This window comes from Microcebus murinus, chromosome 16 (assembly GCF_040939455.1).
Source record: "Microcebus murinus isolate Inina chromosome 16, M.murinus_Inina_mat1.0, whole genome shotgun sequence".
Taxonomy (NCBI): Eukaryota; Metazoa; Chordata; class Mammalia; order Primates; family Cheirogaleidae; genus Microcebus; species Microcebus murinus.
In genome coordinates, this window is record NC_134119.1 from 59,628,946 (window position 1) to 59,656,342 (window position 27,397).

At 37.8% G+C, this 27,397-nt stretch overlaps 1 protein-coding gene across 1 annotated transcript in view; it reads right to left on the minus strand.

Annotated features, from left to right (window-relative positions):
* Positions 1-27,397, minus strand: part of LOC105876876 (uncharacterized) — a 51,479-nt gene that overhangs the window by 23,688 nt on the left and 394 nt on the right. The window contains exons 2-5 of the mRNA XM_075993435.1: positions 19,806-19,873; positions 18,344-18,470; positions 15,901-15,993; positions 10,296-11,662 (exon numbers count right to left, since the gene is read on the minus strand). Coding sequence (XP_075849550.1) covers positions 10,296-11,662; positions 15,901-15,993; positions 18,344-18,470; positions 19,806-19,814 — 1,596 coding nt within the window. The 5' untranslated portion in view covers positions 19,815-19,873. The remainder of the gene's footprint in view (positions 1-10,295; positions 11,663-15,900; positions 15,994-18,343; positions 18,471-19,805; positions 19,874-27,397) is intronic.

Consider the following 27,397-nt stretch of genomic DNA (forward strand, 5'->3'; position numbering starts at 1 on the left):
GCAGGCCTACACCAAGTAATTTCCATTAAGTTGGAGAAAATGACCAGATGCCTGCTATCACCACTAATACTGAACCTTATTCTGGAGGTTCTATTACAATCAGAATAATTAATAAAATAATCATAAATGTTAAGGAAAAAGAACAAAATTATAGCTATTTGCAGTTGACTCACCTGATTTCCGAGAAAACCAAGAGTCTAGTAAAAAATAAAGTTAAAAAGATTATTAGGTAATAATGAAATATTATTTCATATGGGTAACGTATCCATATTAAAATTTTTAATATGAATATCAGAATACAGATGTAAGCCACAATATGAGAGAATAAGTCCATCATTTATAGTAGGTAGAAGGACTATCTAGAATTTATTTTTAAGAATCTCACAATTCTTACATAAATTTTTTTAAAGGAACATGAGCAAAGACATGAATTGGCAAGTTACAGTTTAGCCAATAAACAGATGTGAAGAGATGCTCAACACACTTTTTTTTTTTTTTTTTTTTTTTGAAACAGAGTCTCACTTTGTTGCCCAGGCTAGAGTGAGTGCCGTCAGCCTGGCTCACAGCAACCTCAATCTCCGGGGCTCAGCGATCCTCCTGCCTCTGCCTCCCGTAGCTGGGACTACAGGCATGCGCCACCATGCCCGGCTAATTTTTTGTATATATATTTTTAGTTGGTCAACTAATTTATTTCTATTTTTGGTAGAGACGGGGTCTTGCTCAGGCTGGTTTCGAACTCCTGACCTTGAACAATCCGCCCGCCTCGGCCTCCCAAAGTGCTAGGATTACAGGCGTGAGCCACCACGCCCGGCCTTCAACACACTTTTAACCAGGAAAATATTAATATAAAACATTTCACTGGTTGAAGGGATTGTAAATTGGTACCACGCTGATGCTTTCCATTTTTATGGCAATATCTAGTGGGGTTGAAAGTAAATATAAACTGTGACCAAGCAATCCCACTTTTTGATAAATACCTTAGAGAAACTCTTGTTTATGTACAACAATAAACACACAGATATTCAATAAGGCATTTTTTTTTTTTTTTTTTTGAGACAGAGTCTCGCTTTCTTGCCTAGGCTAGAGTGAGTGCCATGGCGTCAGCCTAGCTCACAGCAACCTCAAACTCCTGGGCTCAAGCAATCCTCCTGCCTCAGCCTCCCGAGTAGCTGGGACTACAGGCACGAGCCACCATGCCCGGCTGATTTTTATATTATATATATTAGTTGGCCACTTAATTTCTTTCTATTTTTTTATGGTAGAGACGGGGTCTCGCTCAGGCTGGTTTTGAACTCCTGACCTTGAGCAATCCGCCCGCCTCGGCCTCCCAGAGTGCTAGGATTACAGGCGTGAGCCACCGCGCCCGGCCTCAATAAGGCATTTTTTCACAGTGAGAAACTGCATATAACATAAATACTGATCAATAAAAGGTTTAAATACATCTAGTGTATATATAAAAGATAGGACTAGTGGGTTTTACATTCTATTGAAAAGTACCATTTTAAATTCAAAAAAAGCAAGCAGCTGGTTACAAAGCATGATATGAGTTGTTTTCCTCACGATACAAGTAACCATACATCTGCCATAATGCTGACATTCCATCTTTGAAGTCCTTTTGGTTATGGCAGTATCTCCCAAAATAGAATCACATTTCTAAAAGGTATTGGGAATCAGAGTTCTATAGTGAAGTCTATGATACCTGGGTTAGATAAAATAAAACATTTTGTTAGTTTTTTGATAGGCACTTAATGTGATTTTCCCCCCAAGAAATACAGAGCTCCCATGCTTATCTGCCAAAATCATTTTCTTCAACCACCATTAAGTACTAGTGTTCTGTGGAACATACTTTCAGAAATTTTGAGTAAATGTACTGTCTCCAGGAGATCTCTGTTAACATGAAAATGTTAACCTGAGAGGAGAAACACAATTGACTTATAAGTAAAAATTAATTTTATTATAGCACTTAAAATACTTCTTTGTTATATTTTACTGTTTACAAATTAAAAACAATTTGAAATCTTGAGTGGGAAAGATGAATTATTCCAGATGATTAATGACCTTTTTTTTTTTTTTTTTTTTGAGACAGAGTCTCGCTTTGTTGCCCAGGCTTGAGTGAGTGCCATGGCATCAGCCTAGCTCATAGCAACCTCAAACTCCTGGACTCAAGCAATCCTCCTGCCTCAGCCTCCCAAGGAGCTGGGACTACAGGCATGCGCCACCATGCCTAGTTAATTTTTTCTATATATTATTTAGTTGGCCAATTAATTTCTTTCTATTTTTAGTAGAGTTGGGGGTCTTGCTCTTGCTCAGGGTGATTTCAAACTGCTGACCTTGAGCAATCCTCCCACCTCGGCTTCCCAGAGTGCTAGGATTACAGGTGTGAGCCACCTCGCCCTACCTGATTAATGTCTATTGACATCTGCCCAATCTGAGCAAAATGGACTTGGAAGTACAATTCTTATTATATGACTACAATGGCATAAATGAGCTCTGTTTAAAAATGAAGACTTTTGGCAATACTCATTTTTATTTTGTGGAAGGTGCTATGGTTTGAATATATCCTCCAAAATTTATGCTCAAGTTTTTGGGAGAAACTTGATCCCCAATGCAACAGAATTAGAGGTTGGACCTTTAAGAGGTAATTATGCCATGAGGTCATATGATCTCATGATCATATGAATGGATTAATGCCCCGTCACGGGAATGTTTGTTATGGCAGGAGGGGGTTCCTTATAAAAGGACGAGCTTTGTCCCCTTTCCCTCTTTCTCTCACCCTCTCTTTGCACTTCCACCATGGGATGATACAGCAAGAGGCCCTCATAAGATGTTGGCCCCCTGAACTTGATTTTCTCCATGAGCCAATAAATTTCTGCTCATTGTAAATTGCCCAGTCTGTGGTATTCTGTCATAGTAGCACAAAACAGATTAAGCAAGAAAATTGGTACTGGAGAAGGTGGTGTTGCTATAGCAAATACCTGAAAATGTGGAAGTGGCTTTGGAACTGGGTAATGAGTAGGAGCACAGTTTTGAAGTCAATGCTAGAATAAGCCTGTATCGTTTACTGTGAATGGAGTGTGAAGGGCAATTTTGGTAAGCACTCAGAAGAGCAGAGGTGTGGAGAAAGACTGAAACTTTAGAGATTAGTGGTTGTGATCAGAATGTTGATAGATATATGGACAGTAAAGGGTGATGAGGTCCCAGATGGAAATGAAGAACAAGGTATTGGAAACTAGAGTAAAGGTGATCCTTATTATAAATTGGTAAAGAATCTGGCTGAATTGTGTCCAAGCCCTGGGTTTCAAGGAAGGCAGAACTGAATAGTAAACTAGGATTCCTGGTGCAAGAAATTTTTAAGTAAAATATTCAAAGAGCTGCATGGCTTCTTTAAACCACATACAGTAAGATGTGAGATGAGAGAAATGATTTAAAGATGGAATTTATAATTAAAAGGGAAGCTGAATGGAAAGATTTGGAAAATTTGCAGCCTGGCCACTTGAAGAGTGAAAAGGCAGGTTTAGGACAGCAAACCAACGGTGTGGTCAAGTGATTGCTAAAAACATTATACTAATACAAGGGAGCCAGGTGCTATTTATCAAGACAGTGGGAGAATGACTCTGAAGTTATTTCAGAGATCATTAAGGCTGCCCCTCTCATTGCAGGCCCAGAGCAGAGCCTTGAGGCCAAGGTTTCCAGAGAGGCACCTGCAGGATATCAGCATTTTTTGCTCCGTGCTGCCTTGGAACTCTGCTCCCCACATTCCAGCACAATGCCCCTTGGCCACCCTGGCCATGGTTCTAACAGGTCCAGGTGTGGCTCAACCCACCACTCCAGAGGGCACAAGTGGCAATCTTTGGCAGCATCCATGTGGTGCTAATTCTGCAGGTGTGCAGAATGCCAAGAGCTATGGAAGTATGGTTTCCTTTACCTAGATTTCAAAGGATGTCTTGGACAGGCTGGGGGCCCAGTCAGAGACTTGTTGTAGGAGTGGAGCCACCTCAGAGAGCTCCCACTAGGGCAACGCCTGGTGGAGCTGCTGGAGCCAGCCCACCCCTGAGACCCCAGAACTGTAGAACTACCAGTGTGCAACTCCAGTCTGGGAGAGCTGTGGTCATGAGCCCAAGCCCATGAGAGACAGTGTGGATGAGCCCAGCAAAGTCACGGGGGCAGGGCTGTCCCAGACCTTGGAGACCAAACATTCACTCCAAGGTGCCAAGAAGGAGGGACACAGCATGAGGGACACAGCATCAAGGAAGACTATTCTGGAGCCTTAAGATTTAATGTTGTTCGTGCTGTTGGGTTTTGGACTTACTTGGGACCAATTACCCCTTTTTTCTTCCCTGTTTGTACTGGGAATATCTATCATATGTTTGTTCCACCATTGCATTTTTTTTTTTTTTTTTGAGACAGAGTCTCACTTTGTTGCCGAGGCTAGCTAGAGTGAGTGCCATGGTGTCAGCCTAGCTCACAGCAACTTCCAACTCCTGGGCTCAAGCAATCCTGCTGCCTCAGCCTCCCGAGTAGCTGAGACTACAGGCATGCGCCACCATGCCCGGCTAATTTTTTCTATATATATATTAGTTGGCCAATTGATTTCTTTTCTATTTATAGTAGAGATGAGGTCTCACTCTTGCTCAGGCTGGTTTCGAACTCCTGACCTTGAGCAATCCACCCACTTCGGCCTCCCAGAGTGGTAGGATTACAGGCGTGAGCCACCGCGCCCGGCCCCACCATTGCATTTTGAAAGTAGCTACCTTGCCTGATTTCATAGGTTGCAGCTAGAGGGAAATTTGCCTCAGCATGAATCATGCCTTGAGTCTTATCCACACCTGATCTAGATGAGACTCTGGATTTTTGTTTGTGCTGGAAACAGTTAAGACTTTGGGGCAATTAGGACCAAGTGAATGCTTTTGCATGTGAGAAGGACATAAGTTTTGGGGGCCAGGAAAGAATGCTATATAGTTTGAATGTGTCCCCCAATGTTCATCCCTAAATTTTGAGGGGAAATGATCACCAATGCCATAGTATTAAGAGGTAGACTTTTAAGAGGTGATTAGGCCATGAGGGCTCTGCCGTCATGAATGGATTAATCACTTCGGTACGATTGTCAACTATAGTCGATAGCCACAGATGAACGGAGCGTCAACTTTAGCCGACAGCTGTGATATGAAGGTGCACAGCCGAGCGTCGACTTTAGCTGACAGCAGTGATATGACTTTTCTAATTTTTCATTTATCAAAATAAAATTGTGAACATTTAAAAATAACATAATAAAAACATATATGTATATGTTACCTATTCTGATTTACATTACAAGTAAAGCTGCCTGTAAAGTAAAACAAGCTTTTTTAAAGCTTTCCTCATCACACACAAGAGCAAAATGGATTCATCATCAATGCACAAACTATCGTGCAGACTATGAGTGCCAGCTGTGGGCAAGGTTTCGCGGCCAGTGAGCACTGTACCAAAGTGGTTAATGCCATTACCATGGGAGTGTGTTCTTCATATAATAAAAAGATGAGTTCAGCCCTCTCTTCCTCTCCCACCCCCCTCTTTCTCTTTGCCCTTCTGTTGTGGGATCCTGCAGCAAGAAGGCCCTCATAAAATGTCAGCCTCTTAATCTTGGACTTCCTAGCCTCCAGAACTATGGGCCAATACATTTCTGTTCATTGTAAATTACCCACTCTGTGTGTTATTCTGTTATAGTAGCACAAAATGGACTAAGACAAAAGGTAAAAAATTTTGCATTGAATTCCTCTTTTTTTCTATGTATTGTTCATTTATTTTGTAAAGTCAGTGAAGCTAAGATAAATGAGAATAAGAGAAACAATTTAAAAGATATTGGAGCTGAATCATGCCATTTTTTCCAGTACTGTTACTTTGTTCAAGTTAGGAAACCTAAAGTCTGGATACATAATTAACTGATAGCAGGTCAGACCCCTGGGCATTCCTGGTAAATCATTTTATGTTTTATACTTGTTCAGTTGAGTTCAATTTACTAGTACCTCATTTGGAATGTCTGCATGTATCTTAAGTGAAATTGGCCCAGATTTTGCTTTTTAAGGGGTATCCTCATCTAATTTTATTATTGGGATATTTGCCTTATAGAATGTTTTAGCAAAATTTTGTTAGAGGTTATCTTTTTTTAAAACTTTTTGTTGCCTGTGAAACTAAAGATTCTAGTTTTTAAAATGTTTTGGGGATAGACACGCTTGAAGCTCTTACTTGAGGGAGGAGGGGGGGCATGGGCAATATATATAACCTTAACACTTGTACCCCCATAATACGCTAAAATAAAAAAAAAAAACAAGATCATAACTACATTTAATTTTTCCTCTTATAGATTGTTCAGGTTTTCTCTAGAATCTTGAGTCAACTTTAATCATTTAGATTTCTCTAGATAATTCATTACCTATATTTTTATATATATTGAAATACATGTATATAGTAATATATAACTTTAAAAATTTCAATATATTGTAGCTATTTCATCTTTCCCACACACAAAGCTATAACTGAGTCATCTTTTTCCCTCAATAACTACCAATTCTATATTAATAGTCTTTGCAAAGAGAACATCCTTGGCTAGTCTACTATTTTATTAACTATTTCATTAATGTGTCATATAAATCACTTCCTGCTATGCACCTTGCTTTTTTTTTTTTGAGACAGAGTCTCACTTTGCTGCCCAGGCTAGAGTGAGTGCCATGGCGTCAGCCCAGCTCACAGCAACCTCAATCTCCTGGACTCAAGCGATCCTCCTGCCTCAGCCTCCTGACTAGCTGGGACTACAGACATGCGCCACCATGCCCGGCTCATTTTTTTCTATATATATTAGTTAGCCAATTAATTCCTTTCTATTTATAGTAGAGACGGGGTCTCGCTCTTGCTCAGGCTGGTTTCGAACTCCTGACCTCGAGCAATCCGCCTGCGTTGGCCTCCCAGAGTGCTAGGAATACAGGCGTGAGCCACCGCGCCCGGCTCACCTTGCTTTTTAAAACTTTTTTTTTCTGGATTAAGTTAACTTACTGTTTTCACCATATTTATCAATTGCCTATTATATGACAGACATTGTAGATGTGTGAACATAGTCATGAACAAGACAAACACTGGTTTCTCAATCCAGGTTTTCTAAATGCATTAAGTTTTAAATTTTCTATCAAACAGAACTTTGATGATTTCCCACAGATTTTATTTGTAGGCAACACATTATCATTCATCAGTGAATAGTCTAAAATTTCAGATTTTATTTTCTACCTTAGAAAAACTTTATAATAGAAATTTTCAGATATAAGTAATAGGACAATGAACCCTATATAAACATTATCCAGATTAAATATTTATCAACAATTTGCCAATTGTGATTCACCTGATCCTTCACACCTTTAGTTTTTATTAAGTATTTTCAAGCAAATCATAAGCATGACATAATTTTATCCTTCAATACTTTAGTATAGATCTCTAACACATAAAGACTTACACACACCTATAATGCCATCATCATGCCTAATAAAATGAATAATTACTTAGTATCATTAAATATCTAATCCATGATTACATTTCTATAATATCTAAAAAATGTTCATTTATTTGTTCAAATCTGGATTGTACTGACTATATATTCTTATTTTCTGTATTCTTGATGTTCTGGTATTTGGGGCCTTGATCCAAGAGAGATTGCCTTTCCCAGGGCCAGCTACTGCACAGATAGCAAACATTCCCCTGCAAGTATACCTCTGATATACAAACCAACCAATTCAGAGCTCATACTCCCAACTATCTCCTTTTTTTTTTGGAGACAGAGTCTCGCGTTGTTGCCCAGGCTAGAGTGAGTGCCATGGCATCAATCTAGCTCACAGCAACCTCAAACTCCTGGGCTCAAGCAATCCTTCTGCCTCAGCCTCCCGAGTAGCTGAGACTACAGGCATGCGCCACCATGCCCGGCTAATTTTATATATATATATTAATTGGCCAATTAGTTTCTTTCTATTTATAGTAGAGACGGGGTCTCGCTCTTGCTCAGGCTGGTCCAACTATCTCCTTTATCAAACGCTCACACACCATGTCAATATTCCTCCTGCTCTAAATCACCCCAGGGCCAGGTACTATTTAAGTAGGAATCACCTACTCCTCTGGGGTATAGGAATTTACCTATACCCAGCAAAACTTTCCAAACTATCCAATCCTAAGCTTACTCAGTGTGCCTAACCCTGCCTTACCAATTCCTTCCCATGAAAACCCCAAGAAAGGCTCTGGGCCATGCCATGCTCTGTCCTCATATTTTTTGTCTCCTAGAAAGACCTGGATGCTCCTGATGCAGCCCTACGTGGCATGCCAGGTGTCCTGTTTCTAGGGATCTGAGTATAAACTTCTTCCTTCATTTCCACGTCTGCTTGTCTTAAAACATATCCCAAGTACATTTTAACACAAGGCTCCTAATTCTCTCCATATACTGTATTTGATTGATACGTCTCTTAAGTCTCCTTTAATTTATAGGATTCCGCTTTTATCTTTTTTGACATGTATTGGTTAAGAAATTAGGCCATTAATTCTATAAACTTTCCCAAATTTTGGATTTGGTTGTTTGCTTCTTTGTGTCATTAATTTGTTCTTTTATTCTCCATGTTTCCTATAAACTGGTAATTAGATTTAGAGACTGAATTATAATTCTAAATCAATTTTTTTGGCAAGAGTACTTCACAGGTGGTACCCTGTACATCCACTGCATCACATCAACAAATACACAGTCTGGCTGATCTAACTTAGAGATGCTAATATAGATTAGTGGGTTCTGTCCTTCTGCTCCATCCATTATAAGCTTCTATCAATCTTCCACCTAATAGTCTTGACATGAATTGCTATCACCAACCAAATCCATTATTTCATAAGTTAAAAAGTGTTAATTTTCAAATTCTGTCATTCCTTTGACCTTTCATAGCTGGAATTCTCTAATAAAAAAGAACTTTCCTTCACCAACTTTTGTTTTCTTAAAATACAGTTCATAAAGGAAAGGCAAGATAAATGCTCCATTCTTTCTTTATGAATAATGTTCTAGTATCCATAGCTGATCAATGTATTTGGTTCAGAAAAAAAAAAAAAATCTATCAAAGACTAAAGTTGTCACGACAAAAGGACACAGGAGCCAATTCAAGGAGATTCCCATTGGCCAAAGATATAACATTTCACCATTTGAAAAAAGCTAAAATGGAATGATTAAAAAAAATGAAGGCAGGAGTTGTAATACAAGTGATTTTTAAATTTTCAAGTAGTTTCCTTTGATGTTATTCTTTGTTATTTTTTAATTAAATATTGACTGGGGCCAGAGAATGTAGATTGTGGGAATATCTGGTTTTTAATGAACACGTTGAAAAATAATTTCCTACTTTCAATATTTTAATAATAAGAAGATATCTGAAGTTCAATAAGGAATGACTATTGGTAGAAGGTATTTCTATTATATATTCATTATCCCATAGTCTTTAATATAAATTCTTAGGAGTAATACCAATGATGATAATAAGAGAGAACTTAGCGGCTTAAAACCACCACCATTTTATTATAGGTCATTATTTTGTGGGTCAGGAATTTGGGCAGGGGCTCACCTGGTCATTCTTCTATATAGCATCAGCTGAGGTCATTCAAGGTCATTTGGCTGATGGGGTCTGGAGGATCCAAAACTATTTCACTTCAATGTCTGGTGTCTTGGTAGATGTCTGGAAGACTGAGTTCAGCAAGTTGCCTCTCTCTACGTTGTCTCTTCACCAAAGTAGCCAGACTTTTTAACATGAAAGTTGAGGGCTTGAGAGAGTATTTCAAGAGATGAAATAATGCTACCAGTAAAGCCTGGGTCCAGAAACCAGCACAGCAGTACTTCTACTACCTACTGGGCAAAACAGTCACAGAGTCTGTCCATATTTAAGGGAGGAGATGTAGATTCCACCTCTTGATGGAAAGAGTGTCAAAGAATTTGCAGCCATCTTTACCACACTTGTATATTATCATTTTACAAATGAAGAAATTATACTGTAGAGCAGTTAAACATCTTGTTCAATATGACACAAGTAGGAAATTCATGGGATAAAGATGGTAAGTGTCTTCCCCATGTGTTTTAATAATGTAATGTGTTTAGAACAAAATGTGCTCAAGTTTCAGGTTTGAGTGATGGTGGAATACATTACATTAATACATTATTTTAATGGTATAAAACCTCTTATACCAAGTTAGTTGCATGTATAGAACAAAACAGATTAATTACTACATTCACAGAATGTTCTATAACACAGGAATGAAAAGAATTACATTTTTGCATTATGAATTTTCAGATGATGGGTAAGGTGTGAATGTTGTCTAAAGGCCTTCTTACATTCCTTACATTCATAAGGTTTCTCACCTGAATGAATTCTCAGATGTTGAATAAGGGATGAATTAAGTCTAAAGGCCTTCCTACATTCCTTACACTCAAAGGGTTTTTCGCCAGTGTGAATGCTCTGATGTAGGGTAAGTTTTTGGCGCAATCTAAAGGCCTTCCCACATTCCTTACATTTATAGGGTTTCTCACCAATATGAATACTTTGATGTTGTGTAAGTTGTGAAAGTAGTCTAAAGGCCTTCCCACATTCTTTGCAATCATAAGGTTTAACACCAATATGAATACTCTGATGTGAAATAAGTTGTGAGTAACGACTAAAGGCCTTCCAGCATTCCTTACATTCATAAGGTTTCTCACCAGTATGAATTCTGTGATGGAGAATAAGATGATAACCACGACTAAAGGTCTTTCCACATTCCTTACATTCATAGGGTTTCTCACCTGTATGAATTCTCTGATGAAGTGTTAGTTGTTGTCGTACCCTAAAAGCCTTCCCACATTCCTTACATTCATAGGGTTTCTCACCAGTATGAAGTTTGTGATGTACTCTAAGGCCAGAGCTACACAAAAAAGCCTTTCCACAGTCTTTACATTCATACAGTTTGTCAGCAATATTAAGCTTCTGATGTCGAGTAAGATGTGCATATTGTCTAAAGGCCTTCCCACATTCTTTACATACATAGGGTTTCTCACCAGTATGAATCCTCTGATGAAGAGTAAGTTGTCCTCGTACTCTAAAGGCCTTCCCACATTCTTTACACTCATAGGGCTTCTCACCAATATGAATTTTGTGGTGTAGTCTAAGTTCTGGGCCACATATGAAAGCTTCTCCACATTCCTTACATTCATAGAGTTTTTCACCAGAATGAAGTCTCTGATGTCGAGTAAGGTGTGCAGTCTGTCTAAAGGCCATCCCACATTCCTTACATTCATAGGGTTTTTCACCAGTATGAATTCTGTGATGAAAAGTAAGTTGTTGACGCACTCTAAAAGCCTTCCCACATTCCTTACATTCATAGGGTTTATCAACAAAATGAATTCTCCTATGTGGAGTTACAGATGTGCGTTTCTGATAGGAGGACACTTTTTCAGATGGAATTTTCACTTGACTGAAATATTCCTCTTGAGGTCCCTCTTGTCCTTCAAATTTTCTTTTGGTCTCCCAGCCATTTTTTAAAATGAGACTCTTAAGGCTGTGATTTTTAATTCTTTCCATTATCTTCCATTGGGATAAATTTATTTCACAAACATCATTTTCTGAAGATAACTTCTTAGTCTCATACCTGGTCTCTAAATCTAAAATAGAAAAAGAAAGCCAACACATGCTGTTTTCTTTTTCTGAAAGAAGTAAAATTTCTATAGCAGAAATAAAAGACAACAAAAGTAATAGTCAACCAAACTCTAAAATACTGTTATACAATTTTGGGAAGAAAAAAGCAAAAGCCTCAGGAAAAATGAGAGTTCATATAAAAAAGTGAGACTGGTGACTAACATTTTATTTTAAGTTGGTGGTTCTTAGATTGAGATGTGGATCAGAATCACCAGGGAGCTTGTTTCAAATATTGAGGTTTAGATACCACCCAAACTACCTGGATGAGATTCAGGGAAGTCCTGGGAGAATACCCCACACAATAATTCTGGTAGGCATGAAAGGTTGAGAATCTATACCATAGTTTTTTTTTTTTAGAGACAGGGCCTTGCTTTATCACCTAGGCTGGAGTACAGTGGTGCCATCATAACTCACTGCAGCTTCAAACTCCTGGCTCAAGTGATGCTCCCATCTCAGCCTCTAGAGCAGCTAGGACTACAGGTATATGTCATCACTCCTAGCTATTTTTTTAGAGATAGGGTTGCCCAGGCTGGTCTCAAACTCCTGGCCTCAAGTGATCCTCTTGCCTTAACTTCCTGAGTAGCTGGGATAACAGTCATAAGTCACCATGCCCAGCCTTAAAGTTTTTCATATCTCTTTAGTCATTTTTTTTTATTTCTTTTGAAACAGAGTCTCACTCTTTGCCTGGGGTAGAGTGCTGTGGTGTCAGCCTACCCCATAGCAACCTCAAACTCCTGGCTCAAGCAATCCTGCCTCAGCCTCCTGAGTAGCTGGGACTATAGGCATGCACCACCATGCCCGGCTAATTTTTTCTATATATTTTTAGTTGTCCAATTAATTTCTTTCTATTTATAGTAGAGATGGGGTCTTGTTCTTGCTCAGGCTGGTTTCAAACTCCTGACCATGAGCGATCCTCCCGCCTCGGCCTCCCAGAGTGGTAGGATTACAGGCATGAGCCACCACGCCTGGCCCATATCTCTTTATTCTTAGAATAAAATCAAACTCACAGTGGTTAACAGAGACTCTGTTGACCTATATCACATCATCTCAAATCAATGTTCCCTTTACTCCTACTTCTATCTCTCAGGACTTTTCACAGTATGTTCCATCTCCCACAAATCTCCTGATTGGGCTCTTTACATGGCTGGCTCCTTCTCCTCCTGAGATCTTAGATCAAAAATCATTCCCTTTAAAGCTGACCCTACTGAGAATATCTAAATGTATTTTGTTATTTTCTATTCCTTGCCTTTATAATACCTCTCAATTTTTAAATTACATATTTATTAAATTTTCTGATTGTTATTCTGCTTATTCTTACCCATAAGCATCCTTAAGAACAGAAACAATCCCCACTTTACTCTCCATTATGTAATTATGCTAAGCACATAATGGATTTTACTCACTTAATTGCCATAGTTATATACTTGTTCTGAATGTATCTCTCTGCCTCCAATCTCTCACACTTTACTGCAGTGACTCTACTGAAATTATTCTTGACAAGGTCATCAGTGTTCTCAATTATGCTAGTACCTAGGATCAATTCTCAGTCCTCATTCTCTTACTCCCTCCATTGTGAAACATTTTCTTTTGTTTTTATTTCATCTCAGTGGCTATTCCTTCTCTATCTCCCTTGTTGTCCCCTCTTTCAAAGGTCTAAATAGTGGAGTGCCCCATGAATCAATCCTCAGGCCTCTTCTCCTTATTTGCTTTCTTCTATTTGCATGCCTTCTCTAGTTAATCACATCAAGATCTATGGGTTTAAATTCCAACCATAAGGTAAAGACAGCCAAATGTGTATCAGGCTATAATCACTCCCTAAGTTCCGGGTGTACATATTCAACTGCCTATTCAACATCTCAAACTGAATAAAAGACATCTCCAACTTAAAATATCCCAAACAGAAACTCTTAATGTCAACTTTCCAACTTGTTCTTGCTGTCTTCCCTACCTCAATAAATTGTGCTTCCATTCACCCAATTGTTCAAGCCATCATCCTTACTTCCTACTTTTATATCACTTTTCCCACTCACTGCATGTTCAGCATGTTCTTTTGACGGTATCTTCATACATATCATGAGTCTAACAGCTTCTTACTATTTCCTATTATTGCTATTCCTATCCAAACCACCATTATGTCTAGTCTGAAAATTGCCTCCATACTGGTTGTTCCTGCTTTTACATTCACCTAGAGTGATCATTTTAAAACACAAGGAGGTCATGGCTTCCAATTTCTCTTAGTGATTACATTATCTGGTTCTTGCCTCATCTCATTACTTTCTCTTCTCCCTGTTCTGGCCATAATGGCCTTCTTATTATTCTTCAAACAAGCAAGGATAAGTCCCCACTCAGACCTTTCTTATCTGCTCATAATGCTCTTCTCTCAAAGAATCACATGTCTTAAGTCCTTACTTCATGTCTTTCCTTAAATATCACCTCCTCAAAAAAGTCATTTGTCTACTTTTCTGTATGTATACTTTAATAAAACTTACTTAAAGGAATAAAAGAAAAGGGAAGAAAATGAATGGTCTTGTTTAAGATGTCTAACTTTGAGCCAACAGTTGTCATTTTGGTTAAATGCTTCCTGACTAAACTAATTTTATCTTATTTATTTTTTATTTTTTTTATTTTTCTCCCCTCCCCCCAATTTTATCTTATTAACTTGAAATCTCTTTATTTTATTTTCTTTGAATATTAATAATTGTAAATGTCATTTACTAATAATTCCCTAGATGTGAATAAGGAAATAGGTTAGGATTGGGGGGGAAGCATGTTTTTCTTTCCTTTGGTAGGAGGTGAGCCGGAAGATACAACATTACATAGTGTGGGTGCTGAAATGGCCCTCTGGTTACAAAATAACAATTATTATCTAAAATGAGTCTGCTCACCCAGACCTGAATATACAGAGAACAAACACAAAATTACAACAGATGTGTTTATGTGAAGAATTTTAAGGAATGTCTTTAACCACTTTGATATGAGCCTCGACTATAGTCAATAGCCACAGATGAACGCGCATAGCCGAGCATCGACTTTAGCTGACAGCCGTGATATGACTTTTCTATTTTTCATTTATCAAAATAAAATTGTGAACATTTAAAAATAACATAATACAAACATATATGTATATGTTACCTATTCTGATTTACATTACAAGTAAAGCTGCCTGTAAAGTAAAACAAGCTTTCAGTGCTTTAAAGCTTTCCTCATCACACAAGAGCAAAATGGTTTCGTCTTCAATGCACAGCACAAACTATCGTGCAGACTGTGAGTGCCGGCTGTGGGCAAGGTTTCACGGCCAATGAGCGCCGTACCCAAGTGGTTAAACAAGAGTTGTAAAGAGATGAAGAGAGCACAGAGGGATCAGATTAGAAGCTAAACCAAGGGATCATTCTCCCTATAGTCTATTACACATCCATGTTTCCTCCTAATTTGAAGATAGATAGATACATAGATGGAAAAGGCAAATAAGAATATTCTATCTTCTATCTATCTTCTAGAGAGTAACTCATATGAAACTTTAGTCATTGATAATACATACATTATTATAATATCAAGTATACCTTTTATTGTAGTCTTTTATTTCCCATTTAAAATTTTGAGTTAAAAAACAGCTTCCCTGATCATAACTGAAAGTCTTTCCATCCCACATCATTCTCTATCCCCTTACTCTGCTTACTTTTCTTCATAGCACTCTCATTACCTGACATTATATTTTCTATTTATTTACAGTAAATATAATTTACATTATATTTTCTATTTATTTATTTATGTTTCTCATTCCAAAGTAAAGTCCATGGGGACAGGGACTTTATTGCTTGTTTACCACTGTGTTGATAGTGCCTATAATAGTGCCCAGGTCAGAGGTTATCTAGTCCATAAATACAAAAGAGGAAAGCAAATGAATAAAATAAAGAATGGTTGTCAATATGAACAAAGAGAGTAACTCCTCACCTCATTCCCCTTCAAGGGGGAGGAAAACTGGAGAGAACAACAAAAAAGAAGTATGGTAAATGAGATAAAGAAGTAGTTTTTTCAGTACCCCCAGCTAAAACATTAATTTGCTCTCCAGGTCTCAAACCTTTTTTCCTTGGGCCATGGACCTTTAAAGAGCGCTTTATAAACAACATCAAAAGAGTGTGCTGCTTCTCCATTAGTTAGGGTTTCCTGTAATAATGACTTCCCCTGCCCAACTGGCCTCACGCACCTGGATCTTGTCTTCTTCCTTTCCTCATAACTTTCCAGGGCTCTTTTCCTTGCTCCAGTAAGGAAATCACATCTGGTTTAGAAATGAAGCATCCTATTTAGAAGAAAGAAATATAAAGTGACATGCAAATAAAAAATAAATTCAAAGGTACTTAGATTCAGTCTTGATTAAATTTGCAAAAAATTATAGGTCAAAATAGTGATTGATAAAGCCGGTCAAACAGGGAAAGAAGAGAGAACATTCACATTAAGCTTACACAATAGAGATCACAGAGGGAGGGAGAAGGTCTTTTAAAAATTTATATTCATACAAGTTTTCCTTCTTCAGAGGCAATACTGGTTCAGATCACAGACTGGTTCAAATCCTGCTTCTGCCACATCCTAGTTCTGTGACCTTTGGCAAGTTACTTCTATGCTTCCTTTTTCTCATCTATAAAATAGGGATTATAATAGTACCTATCTTGGATGATTATTGTGAAGATTATATTAAATATATCTGTATGTAAACACTGCCTAGACCTGAAGTATATATCAAGCACTATATATATTTCATTAGCTCTTAGTTATTGTTATTTTGCTCAGAGGAAAACAAAAAGCTTCCTGGGACATTTACTGTTACTTCTTGAGATATTCATACAATGTTAAATGCAAAGCTCTTGGATTTTTTTTGTTAACAGCTTTATTGAGATATAATTTACATACCATAAATGCACCTATTTTAAGTGTACAATTCAATGATTTTTAGTAAATTTATAGGACTGTGCAAATGTCACCATCATACAAATTTATAACATTTCCATCAAACCCAAAATATCCTTCCTACTCACTGGCAATCAATCCTTATTCCTACTCCCAGCCTCAGACAACCACTGATCTGCTTTCTGTCTCTATAGATTTGCCTTTTCTGGACATTCTATATAAATAGGATCATATAATATGTAATCTTTTACATCTGGGTTCTTTCACTTAACATATTGTTTTTGATATTCTTGCATACTGTAGCATGTATCAGTAGTTTGTTCCTTCTTGTTGATGAATAACATTCCATTGTATTTAACCATTTACGAGCTGATGGACATGTGGATTGTTTTCCATTTTAGACATTATGAAGAATGCTGCTATGAATACATATACATCTTTATATAGATATATGTTTTCATTTCTCTTACATAGATACTTAGGAAAGGAATTGAAGGATCATAACTAGACCATCTTACATTCCTACTGGTAATGTACAAGAGTTGATTTTTCCAAATCCTTCCCAATAATTATTTTATCTTTAAAAAATGTTTTAATTGACAAATAATTGTATATATTTATAGTGTACAATGTGATGTTTTGATATATTTTAACATTGTGGAATGATCAAATCAGGGTGATGAGCATATCCATCACCTCAAATATTTATCATTTCTTTGTGGTGAGAACATTTAATATCCTTTCTTGTAGCTATTTTAAAATATATACTACATTATTATTAACTATAGTCATCTTGCTGTGAAATAAAACACCACAAAAAATTCTTACATTTTTAATTTTCAGTCATAAAAGTAGGTAAAATGGAATGTGTTTATTAACAAAAGTAATGAGTTCTCTTGAATTGTAAATAAATCTTGTTGATCCTCATCCATAAAATAGGGATAACAGTACCTATCTTAGAGGATTATTGTGAAGATTAACCACTACATAAGTGATATGTGTTCTCTTGATAGTCAGAGAAAAATCAAAAAATAGGGTCTAGCTATTTCCCTTAGAGCTATACCAATAAATAACAAAATATTTAAAGCAATTCTGAGTTCAAACACAAAGTGAAACTGTTTTGACACTGGTAAGGCTATAAATCACCCAGATTTCAAATCCAGCCCCTTCATCATTAAGGAAGGCATAAAGACCACTTAAAGATGGGGAAGATAAATATGCTTAATGGAGATGCTCTCTTCCAATAAAATAAATCTCAAACCATTCCCTGGAGAATAAGGAGCAGAAATTTGGATAGTTTCTTGAAAGATATTCTTTTTTTTTTTTTTTTTTTTTTTTGAGACAGAGTCTCGCTTTGTTGCCCAGGCTACAGTGAGTGCCGTGGCGTCAGCCTAGCTCATAGCAACCTCAAACTCCTGGGCTCAAGCAATCCTGCTGCCTCAGCCTCCCCAGTAGCTGGGACTACAGGCATGCGCCACTGTGCCCGGCTAATTTTTCTATATATATTAGTTGGCCAATTAATTTCTTTCTATTTATAGCAGAGACGGGGTCTCACTCTTGCTCAGGCTGGTTTCGAACTCCTGACCTCGAGCCATCTGCCCGTCTCGGCCTCCCAGAGAGCTAGGATTACAGGCGTGAGCCACCGCGCCCAGCCAGTTTCTTGAAAGATATTCTTGAAAATTGCAGAGGAAGAAGCTGATGTTACAGAGAACAGAGTCTAAATTCCTAGACGCAGATAACCTTACCCAGTGAGACCAAGTTGCTGTAGTTCTCTAACATCACATCTCTGTACAAGTCTCTCTGTTCCAAGTCCAGGTATTCCCACTCTTCCTGAGAGAAGACTATGGATATGTCACTGAACATCACTGATCCCTGAAATGACAAACCGTATATTATAATTAAGATGGAAGAAAACTTACTTTAAAATGGGAGGAGAAAAGATGGAAGAGATACTGCAGGAAATGGACCATACATCAAGCAAACAGGAGTGGGCAGGAAGCCTATAACATAGTGAGTTAGGACATGAGTGTACCTGAAGCAGAGTGCCTATGTGTTCCTGAAGGATCATCCTGTTGCTACAGACATAGCCTCTTATCTACTCTGGCATACCTTTATAACTCAAACATGTCTGGGAAAGAAAAAAAAATAATCAGTTTTCCAGTTACATGAAATACTGTATATAAGCCTTCTGCCCACTATATGTCTCCCCCATAAATTATCAAGAAATGTGAGTTCTTTTACACTCCTCCCTTAAAAAGTAGATTTTTTAAAAAGCTCCCTATAATATCTTTATCTTAGAAAAGGATCTGAATACAATTAAAGAATTTCTTCCAAGTAAGTTTATCATAGAAGACCATATCATAAACATTTTTCCTTGTTATGACAGATTCTTTAATAAACTCCAAAAAATTAGTTATATTATAGTCTGTGTTATGGATATATGAGACTTAATCATTCTTCTATATTTAGATATTTTGGTTAGACAAAATCTTAAGATCCTCCTCAATTCTGAGAGTCTATGTAACTACTTATATATCTGGGTTATCTTCTTATCTGCTGTCACTTTCTATCCTCACTATATGCATTCCTTGCTTTTGAGTTAAATGATACCCATGCAGCATGATCCAGAATAACAAAGGTGTCATGCTAGACCAGCACATCCTATTCAGCTGTAGGTAAAATCTTGTTCCTGCTGTGCAGCTCTTAAGGATTCCAAGAGAAGATCCCTGATCTCTCTGTCTGCAAGACCCAGACACGTTTTTATCCAGTCCTAAAAGCCTCACAAAGCATGCGATCTCACCATAAACTAAAGCTGAGGCCAACCAATAGCAACTCTTATATATTTGGAAAACTCAAGTTTAGAAAAGCTCAGTTTTCTTATGAGTGGTTAAATGGGCCCATCCTCTCTCATTAACTCAAAAGGAATGGTCAACCATCTCCTATAAGGGATTGCATTTCTGCCCCATTGCAGCTTTTAGCAGAAGACTGAGCACAGATAAGAAGATGCTGAATAATTTGTTCAATGAATACATGAACAACTGGAAAAAAGAGTGTTCACAGAACAGGCATTGTGCTTCATCCCTCACTGGATTTAGAAGAAGTTTCTTGGATGGGGCTCTGATAGGTAGGAAGTTTGGGAACAAACAAATGTTCACAGGACCTTAACATGATAGTATTGCCAGAAGGAGAAAAAAATCAGTAACTTACATGGGCCATGGTTTAGAAATTCAAGAACTGGTCAACCAAGAGAAGCATAGAGTCCACAGAAGCCAGAGCTAGGGGGAGGAAAACAAGGCTAGGATCAGATAGGCCTCAGAATTCTGAAAATGACTTGAGTTAATATGACCTTTTCCCTCTTCTGATCACACACACACACACACACACACGAGCCTGGACAAATCTAATCTCTTGTTAAGTCCAGGTCTGATATAAGGAGGCAAATGATCTAAACTAGAATCTCCTTCAAAGTCTCTCAAGACCGTTTGGATTCACCAAACATAAAGAGAGAAATTCCTAAGGACCAAGCCTGGTGTAGCCACTACCACAAAATTGCTGCACTGGGAGCCCTGCCTGCTTGCAGCTAGGACAACTTTCAAACTCCTCTGGGCTCATCATTCTTTATTTCCAATCAGAATCATCCACATTCTTTTCCTACATGACTTCATTTGCTATTCTCTTTCTTACAACCAAGGCTGAAGCTGCACAGATTCATGCTCTTGGCAGCTTGACAATTATAAATAAAATGGAGATTATGATTATATTTGTAAAGTATACATATAAATTGGCACAAAGAGGCACTAAAAGGCATCAACAGATAGAAGAAGATCTGGAAATACCGGTTATTTCTACATTGTAATCTTGATTTTCTGCTTTTTGCTTACATTTACTTCATAATTTTATATGGCTGTATATATGCTTCAAATATATATTTTAACTTTATAAAAAGGTAACTTTTATTAATATATATTTTAACTTTAAGTAGATAAATATATATTTATTTAAATAGGTGAAAGAGATACTTTTTAAAGCAGCTATCCCTTGTACTTGGAGGAAAAAATTTGATACTCTAAAAACAGCTGCTCTATTTTAACCAGTTTTTGTTTATTTCAGGCCCCAATATCTGAACCAATTCTATGATTTATAAGTTTGTTCATGTATGTTAGAGTGGCTAAACATTCCCAACTAATGCCTTGCTTTACCATTGTTGCTTCTTATGATTTCTTCTTCTCCTTTTTTTTTTTTCTTTTTTCTTTTTAAGAGATGGTGTCTCACTATGTTGCCTAGGCTGCTCTCAACTCCTGGGATCAAGCATCCACCTACCCCAACCTCCCAAATAGCTGGGACTACAGGCACTCACCACTGTACCCAACTTTCATGACTTTTTGACAATGCATTTATCTTGCTTCTAAACAAGTCATGTTAGCCATGATGCTCTCCAAAGAGCTGCTGAATCTTCTTGTCCTGTTAGTCTCACTTTGCATAGATATCATGGGAATAAAAACTATAAGGCATAATGCTTATTACGTAAAATCCCTTACCCCACAGAAATCCCATAGATTGTGTATTATTTGGTCACAACCTGACAGTGCTTGCTATAATCAGATGTTTCCGTCCCATAAACTTTCAAGCCATGCCATCTGGCTTTTTCAATGACTTCCATCACATTTACCTTAGTCTTATTTCTCCATAGGCTTACCTACCTTGATAGATAGCAAACAACATAAGGATAACCACCATGTCTTTTTTTTTTTTTTTTTGAGACAGAGTCTCACTTTGTTGCCCAGGCTAGAGTGAGTGCTGTGGCGTCAGCCTAGCTTACAGCAACCTCAAACTCCTAGGCTCAAGCAATCCTGCTGGCTCAGCCTCCCTAATAGCTGGGACTACAGGCATGTGCCATCATACCCGGCTCATTTTTTCTATATATATTTTTAGTTGGCCAATTAATTTCTTTCTATTTATAGTAGAGACAGGGTCTTGCTCTTTCTCAGGCTGGTTTCGAACTCCTGACCTTGAGCAATCCGCCTGCCTTGGCCTCCCAGAGTGCTAGGATTACAGGCATGAGCCACTGCACCCAGCCCACCATGTCATTTTGGTTATTGTATTTCCCCAAGTACTAGCATCTGGCATATTGAGTATAAAAATGTCTGATATTCAACCTAGAAATTCCACTTCTAGGAATTTATCCTTAGGAAATATTTCTAAAAGTACACAAAGTTTCGGGACATTGGCCCAGGCAAAAAATTTAGGTCTAAGCCCCCAAAAACACATACAACAACAAAAACAAAAATAAATGGGACTTAATTAAACTAAAAAGCTCTGCAGAGCAAAAGAAATAGTGAAAAGAGTAAATAGGCAACCTACAGAATGGGAGAAAATATTCGCAAACTAAACATCCAACAAAGGACTAATATCTGATATCTACAAGGAACTCAAAACAAATCAGCAAGAAAAAAAATCCTATTAAAAACATGGGCAAATGACATGAACAGACATATTTCAAAAGAAAATATACAAATGGCCAACAAACATGAAAAATGCTCAACATCATTAATCATCAGTATTTAAAAAAAAATTAAATACAAATTAAAACCACAGTGAAATACCACCTCACCTCAGTCAGAATGGTCAAAAACAACAGACATTGGCTTGGATATGGTAAAAAAGGGAACACTTATACACTGTGGGTGGGACTGCAAATTAGTACAACCTCTATGGAAAACAGTATGGAGATTTCTCAAAGAACTAAAAGTAGATCTACCTTTGATCCACCAATTTGATCCACCAATCCCAATACTCACAGAGAAAATGTCGTCATTATATCAAAGAGACACCTGCACTTGTATCACAATTGCAAAGCTATGGAATCAATCTAAGAGCCAATAAGTGGATAAAGAAAATGTGGTTATGGCTGGGCGCAGTAGCTCACGCCTGTAATCCTAGCACTCTGGGAGGCCTAGGTGGGCGGATTGCTCGAGGTCAGGAGTTCGAAATCAGCCTGAGCAAGAGCGAGACCCCGTCTCTACTATAAATAGAAAGAAACTGGCCAACTAATATATATAGAAAAAATTAGCCAGGCATGGTGGCACATGCCTATAGTCCCAGCTACTCGGGAGGCTAAGGCAGTAGGATTGCTTGAGCCCAGGAGTTTGAGGTTGCTGTGAGTGAGGCTGATGCTACGGCACTCACTCTAGCCTGGGCAACAAAGCGAGACTCTGTCTCCAGAAAAAAAAAAAAAGAAAGAAAATGTGGTTATGTGTGTATATATACATACATACATACATACACACACACCCCACGGAATACTACTCAGTCACAAAAAAGAATGAAATAATGTATTTTGCAACAACTTGGATAGAACTGGAGGCCATTATCATAAGTAAAGTAACTCAGGAACAGAAAACCAAATACTACATGTTCTCACTTATAAGTGGGATGTAAGCCATGGGTACACATGGGCACACAGAGTAGTACAATGGACAATGGAGACTCAGAAGTGGGAAGGGGGGGGTTACAGGGTAAGGAAAGAATAATTACCTATTGGGGACAATGTACATTAATTGGTTGATAAGTATACTAAAAGCCCAGACATTACCACTATAATTCATCTATGTAACTATAAACCACTTGTACCTTAAATCTACTGAAATTAAAAATAAATAAAGTATGCAAAGATGTATATGAGAGGAAGTTCATCAAAGAATAATTTATGACAACCAAAAATCAAATATCTAACAGTAGGCAAGTTGAATAAATTATGTTCCACTATACCATAGCATACTGATAACACAAACACTGGTCCATATTAATTAACGAAGGAAGATATTCATGATAAATTACTAGGTATGACAGGCAGACTAAAATAATATACATAATGTTAGGAGGTAGTAGACATTCATATATTAAAAGTGCAGGCTTTTTTTTTTTTTTTGAGACAGAGTCTCGCTTTGTTATCCAGGCTAGAGTGAGTGCCATGGCGTCCTAGCTCACAGCAACCTCAAACTCCTGGGCTCAAGCAATCCTCCTGCCTCAGCCTCCCACGTAGCTGGGACTACAGGTATGTGCCACCATGCCCGGCTAATTTTTTATATATATATCAGTTGGCCAATTAATTTCTTTCTATTTATAGTAGAGACGGGGTCTCGCTCTTGCTCAGGCTGGTTTTGAACTCCTGACCTTGAGCAATCCGCCCGCCTCAGCCTCCCAAGAGCTAGGATTACAGGCGTGAGCCACAGCGCCCGGCTAAAAGTGCAGGCTTTGTTGTTAGGATTCAGGATATGAATATAAACTCTGACACTTATTAACTGTGAGAATTTGGACATGTTACTTAATTTTCAATGTCTGTTTCCTCATAGATAAATTGGGGAATAGTAAATAACAGTATCTACCTTATAGAGTTGTTGTGAAGGTTAAGAACATAATACATATAAAACACTTAAAATGGCTTATTATAAGCACTAAATAAAAAGAAAAACATTACATGCCCCTTATTCCATTATTAATAATTTTATTAAAATTTTCTATTTATTGATAAATTATTTTTAATAATTTTCTTTAGTAATTTTAATACTAGGATGCCATTTCCTTTTTTTCTTATAGTAAACCTGAGATTTTCAGGATTGCTCTTATAACACTGACTGATAAATTTTAGAACTAGGCTTGAAAATATAATTCTTCCTAATTTATGATATTAGCAAAAAAAGATACACCAAAATCAAGAAGCAGAGCAAGGCCTCTCTTGCTCTCTCTATCCCTAGTAGCTCCAGAGAGACATATTCTGCATCATAAAACCAGCTCAAGAAATTTGATTTGATAAGATATAATACTGAACACATTTTATTTTTTTTATATATTTTTGAACACATTTTTAAAAAGCTCAATCAAGTATTTCTGTCCAACATGCCTAAATATTTATCACTATTACCACATTTTTCCCTATTATTATAAATCTGTCCTTAGGAGTAACCCTAAGCCACTAAAAAAAAAATCTCTAATTCTGAAGAGGTATCTTACTTTATAACTTGCCCTGATAATTGTTTTACTTGATGTCTCCACAATCTTAGAAGGTGTAAAATCTTGAAATGTTTTTTCAAATTAAAGAGGAACCCTTAACTCTGTACAAGTATAGTAATATAATAAAACCTATGACTGCACTAGGTTCCTTTTTCAAACAAAGTGTTAGAGAGTCTATCTCCTTAAATCAGGGATCCTCAAACTTTGTAAACAGGGGGCAAGTTCACTGTCCCTCAGACCATTGGAGAGTGCGCACTGTGGGCCCGGAGGAGTTGGCCGCTAAGCAGGACAGAGTGGTGGCAAAAACACCTGGAGGGCCAGATAAATGTGCTAAGGCGGCCCTAAGGCGGCCCACACCGGCCCTCGGCAGTAGTTTGAGGATGCCTGCCTTAAATGATCTATTTTGTGATTCTATTTTGGAAAATAAATACATATTCACAAGTGTACAAAAAAATGGAAAAACAAACATCAAAATAGTAATATTCATTAATTCTGTATGGTGGGACTATGTAGGCAATTTAAATTTTCTTTTTAAGTTTTGTAGGTCCCTGGGATTTTTTCTTTTTACGATAAACCTGCATTAACTTGGTTATCAGAAACAAAAATTAGACTATTTTCATACAAATAGAATTAAAAACAGTTGTGAAGAGGGAGTGCCTTCTAGTTGCTAAGAAAATTGTATGTCTATAAGCATATGACATGAGTGGGTTCAAAAAAATCAGCATGATCCTGTGGATGTTTTGTGTAGTATCTTGGCATTTGTATTGATAGTTAAAAATTCACTTACAAATAATACATGATGCTAGGAAAAAAATCAGCATGAAAATAAAAAAAAACAAAAAATCAGCATGGCAGAAATAAATAATATTCATCAGGTCTTTTACTTTTCTTCATCAAAAGATGAAGTGGGCTACCTTTATTATTAAGATTCTTCTATAAATACGCCTGGTGCGGTGCCTCACGCCTGTAATCCTAGCACTCTGGGAGGCTGAGGCGGGCGGATTGCTTGAGGTCAGGAGTTTGAAACCAGCCTGAGCAAGAGCGAGGCCTCCGTCTCTACTATAAATAGAAAGAAATTAACTGGCCAACTAATAGATATAGAAAAAATTATCCGGGCATAGTGGTGCATGCCTGTAGTCCCAGCTACTTGGGAGGCTGAGGCAGAAGGATTGCCTGAGCCCAGGAGTTTGAGGTTGCTGTGAGCTAGGCTGACGCCACGGCACTCACTCTAGCCTGGGCAACAAAGCGAGACTCTGTCTCAAAAAAAAAAAAAAAAAAGAGATTCTTCTATAAATAAACACAATCAAGTATAAGCAGCATCCCCAAATTCAATAAAAGTAAACCAAAGCAGAAAGAACACTATACAATACTTTATCCCTGCTTTTCTCCACTGAATAATTAATTATATTTTCATATTATAGTCCTTGCAAAATGTTTTAAAAATCCCTACTGTATTGAAAGGGATTTGTACATAATTAAAACTTTCCTGAGTGATCTTGTTCAAGTTATTGTTTAACATCAATCATATGTTTTTTTTTTTTCCTTCTCATGATTAACTGCATCACATGGATGGAGTGTGGTGTATTTAATCATTTCCTATTGCTAGACAATAATTTTATATAAGGTTAAAAAGAATATTCTCAGATATTACAGTCTTTGATTCAAAGCCAGTGAATCTGAATCTTTTTGGGTCATGTTTGATAATCTCATTAAATTATAGACTTTCTTTCCAGAAGAACAGCATATTAACAGATACCTACAATAACTGTACATACAATTTCAACGGGTGTCTGGTCCTCTGAAAGCCCCAAATGAATTCAAATTACCTCTGATTAGGAATTTCTGTTCTAGATTATTTGAGTATCATCTGGCTCATTAATTTTTTTCCTAGGAAACGCCTATCACAATTAGCTTGGTATTTTCATTTTCCCTATCTATAGAAGGCTGATAGGGAATTGCCCCAAATCACCACTTAACGATAAATAGCTAATGTGTAGTAAGTACTTACTAAGTATCAGGAATTGTTCTAAGAGCTTTATACATAGTTATAAAAAGAAAGCTCACAGAAGTAATGGAAAGCATCTGCCAAATAGCTATGTGCATACAGGCACTAGGTAGGGAAGGGGCCTAAGTATCAGTTCAACCGACAGGACATTTAAGGAGAAGGAAGCAAATGTTTTCAAGTCCTAAAAAACAAAACTACATTTCACAGAACAAAGGAAATACCAACTCCTCTTGCGCTCCACTTTTAAATAGGCAACAATCATTCCTCCTCCGATTCACACTCCTTTTTTTTTTTTTAGTTCAGCGGGACTGGGTAAGAAGGGAATCTTAACATACCAGGTCTTTCTTGAAGCCCAGGGCAACCTGGTTAAATTAGGGGACAATGCCACTACCACATCTGCCCCTACCAACCCCCACCCACACATACTCTGAGTAAAATGAGTGGGAGAGAACTGCTGACCCTCCCCGGTGTCAAAGAAAGGCCAGGGTCACGGATGCCCGGGACTGGAATCGGAGTTCACAACAGCTCCCTGGAGGTAACTCTGCGGTTCTGAAATGTGCAGAAGGACTCCTCCTCCTCAGAGCTGTGTGTCTGCGGTGGGAGTCCTTCCGGGGGCCGCCCTACAGGGATCGTCCGGTTCTGACACTCTTATCCCAAGATCGGATCCGAGCCTTTTTGCCGGGAGTTTTCTCAGGCGCTCAGAAACTGACTCCGCGGCTGGGTCAGCGTCACGCACTCCACCGCAACGACAGTCTTCCCTCCCACAAGAGGCTCTGCACCTAAT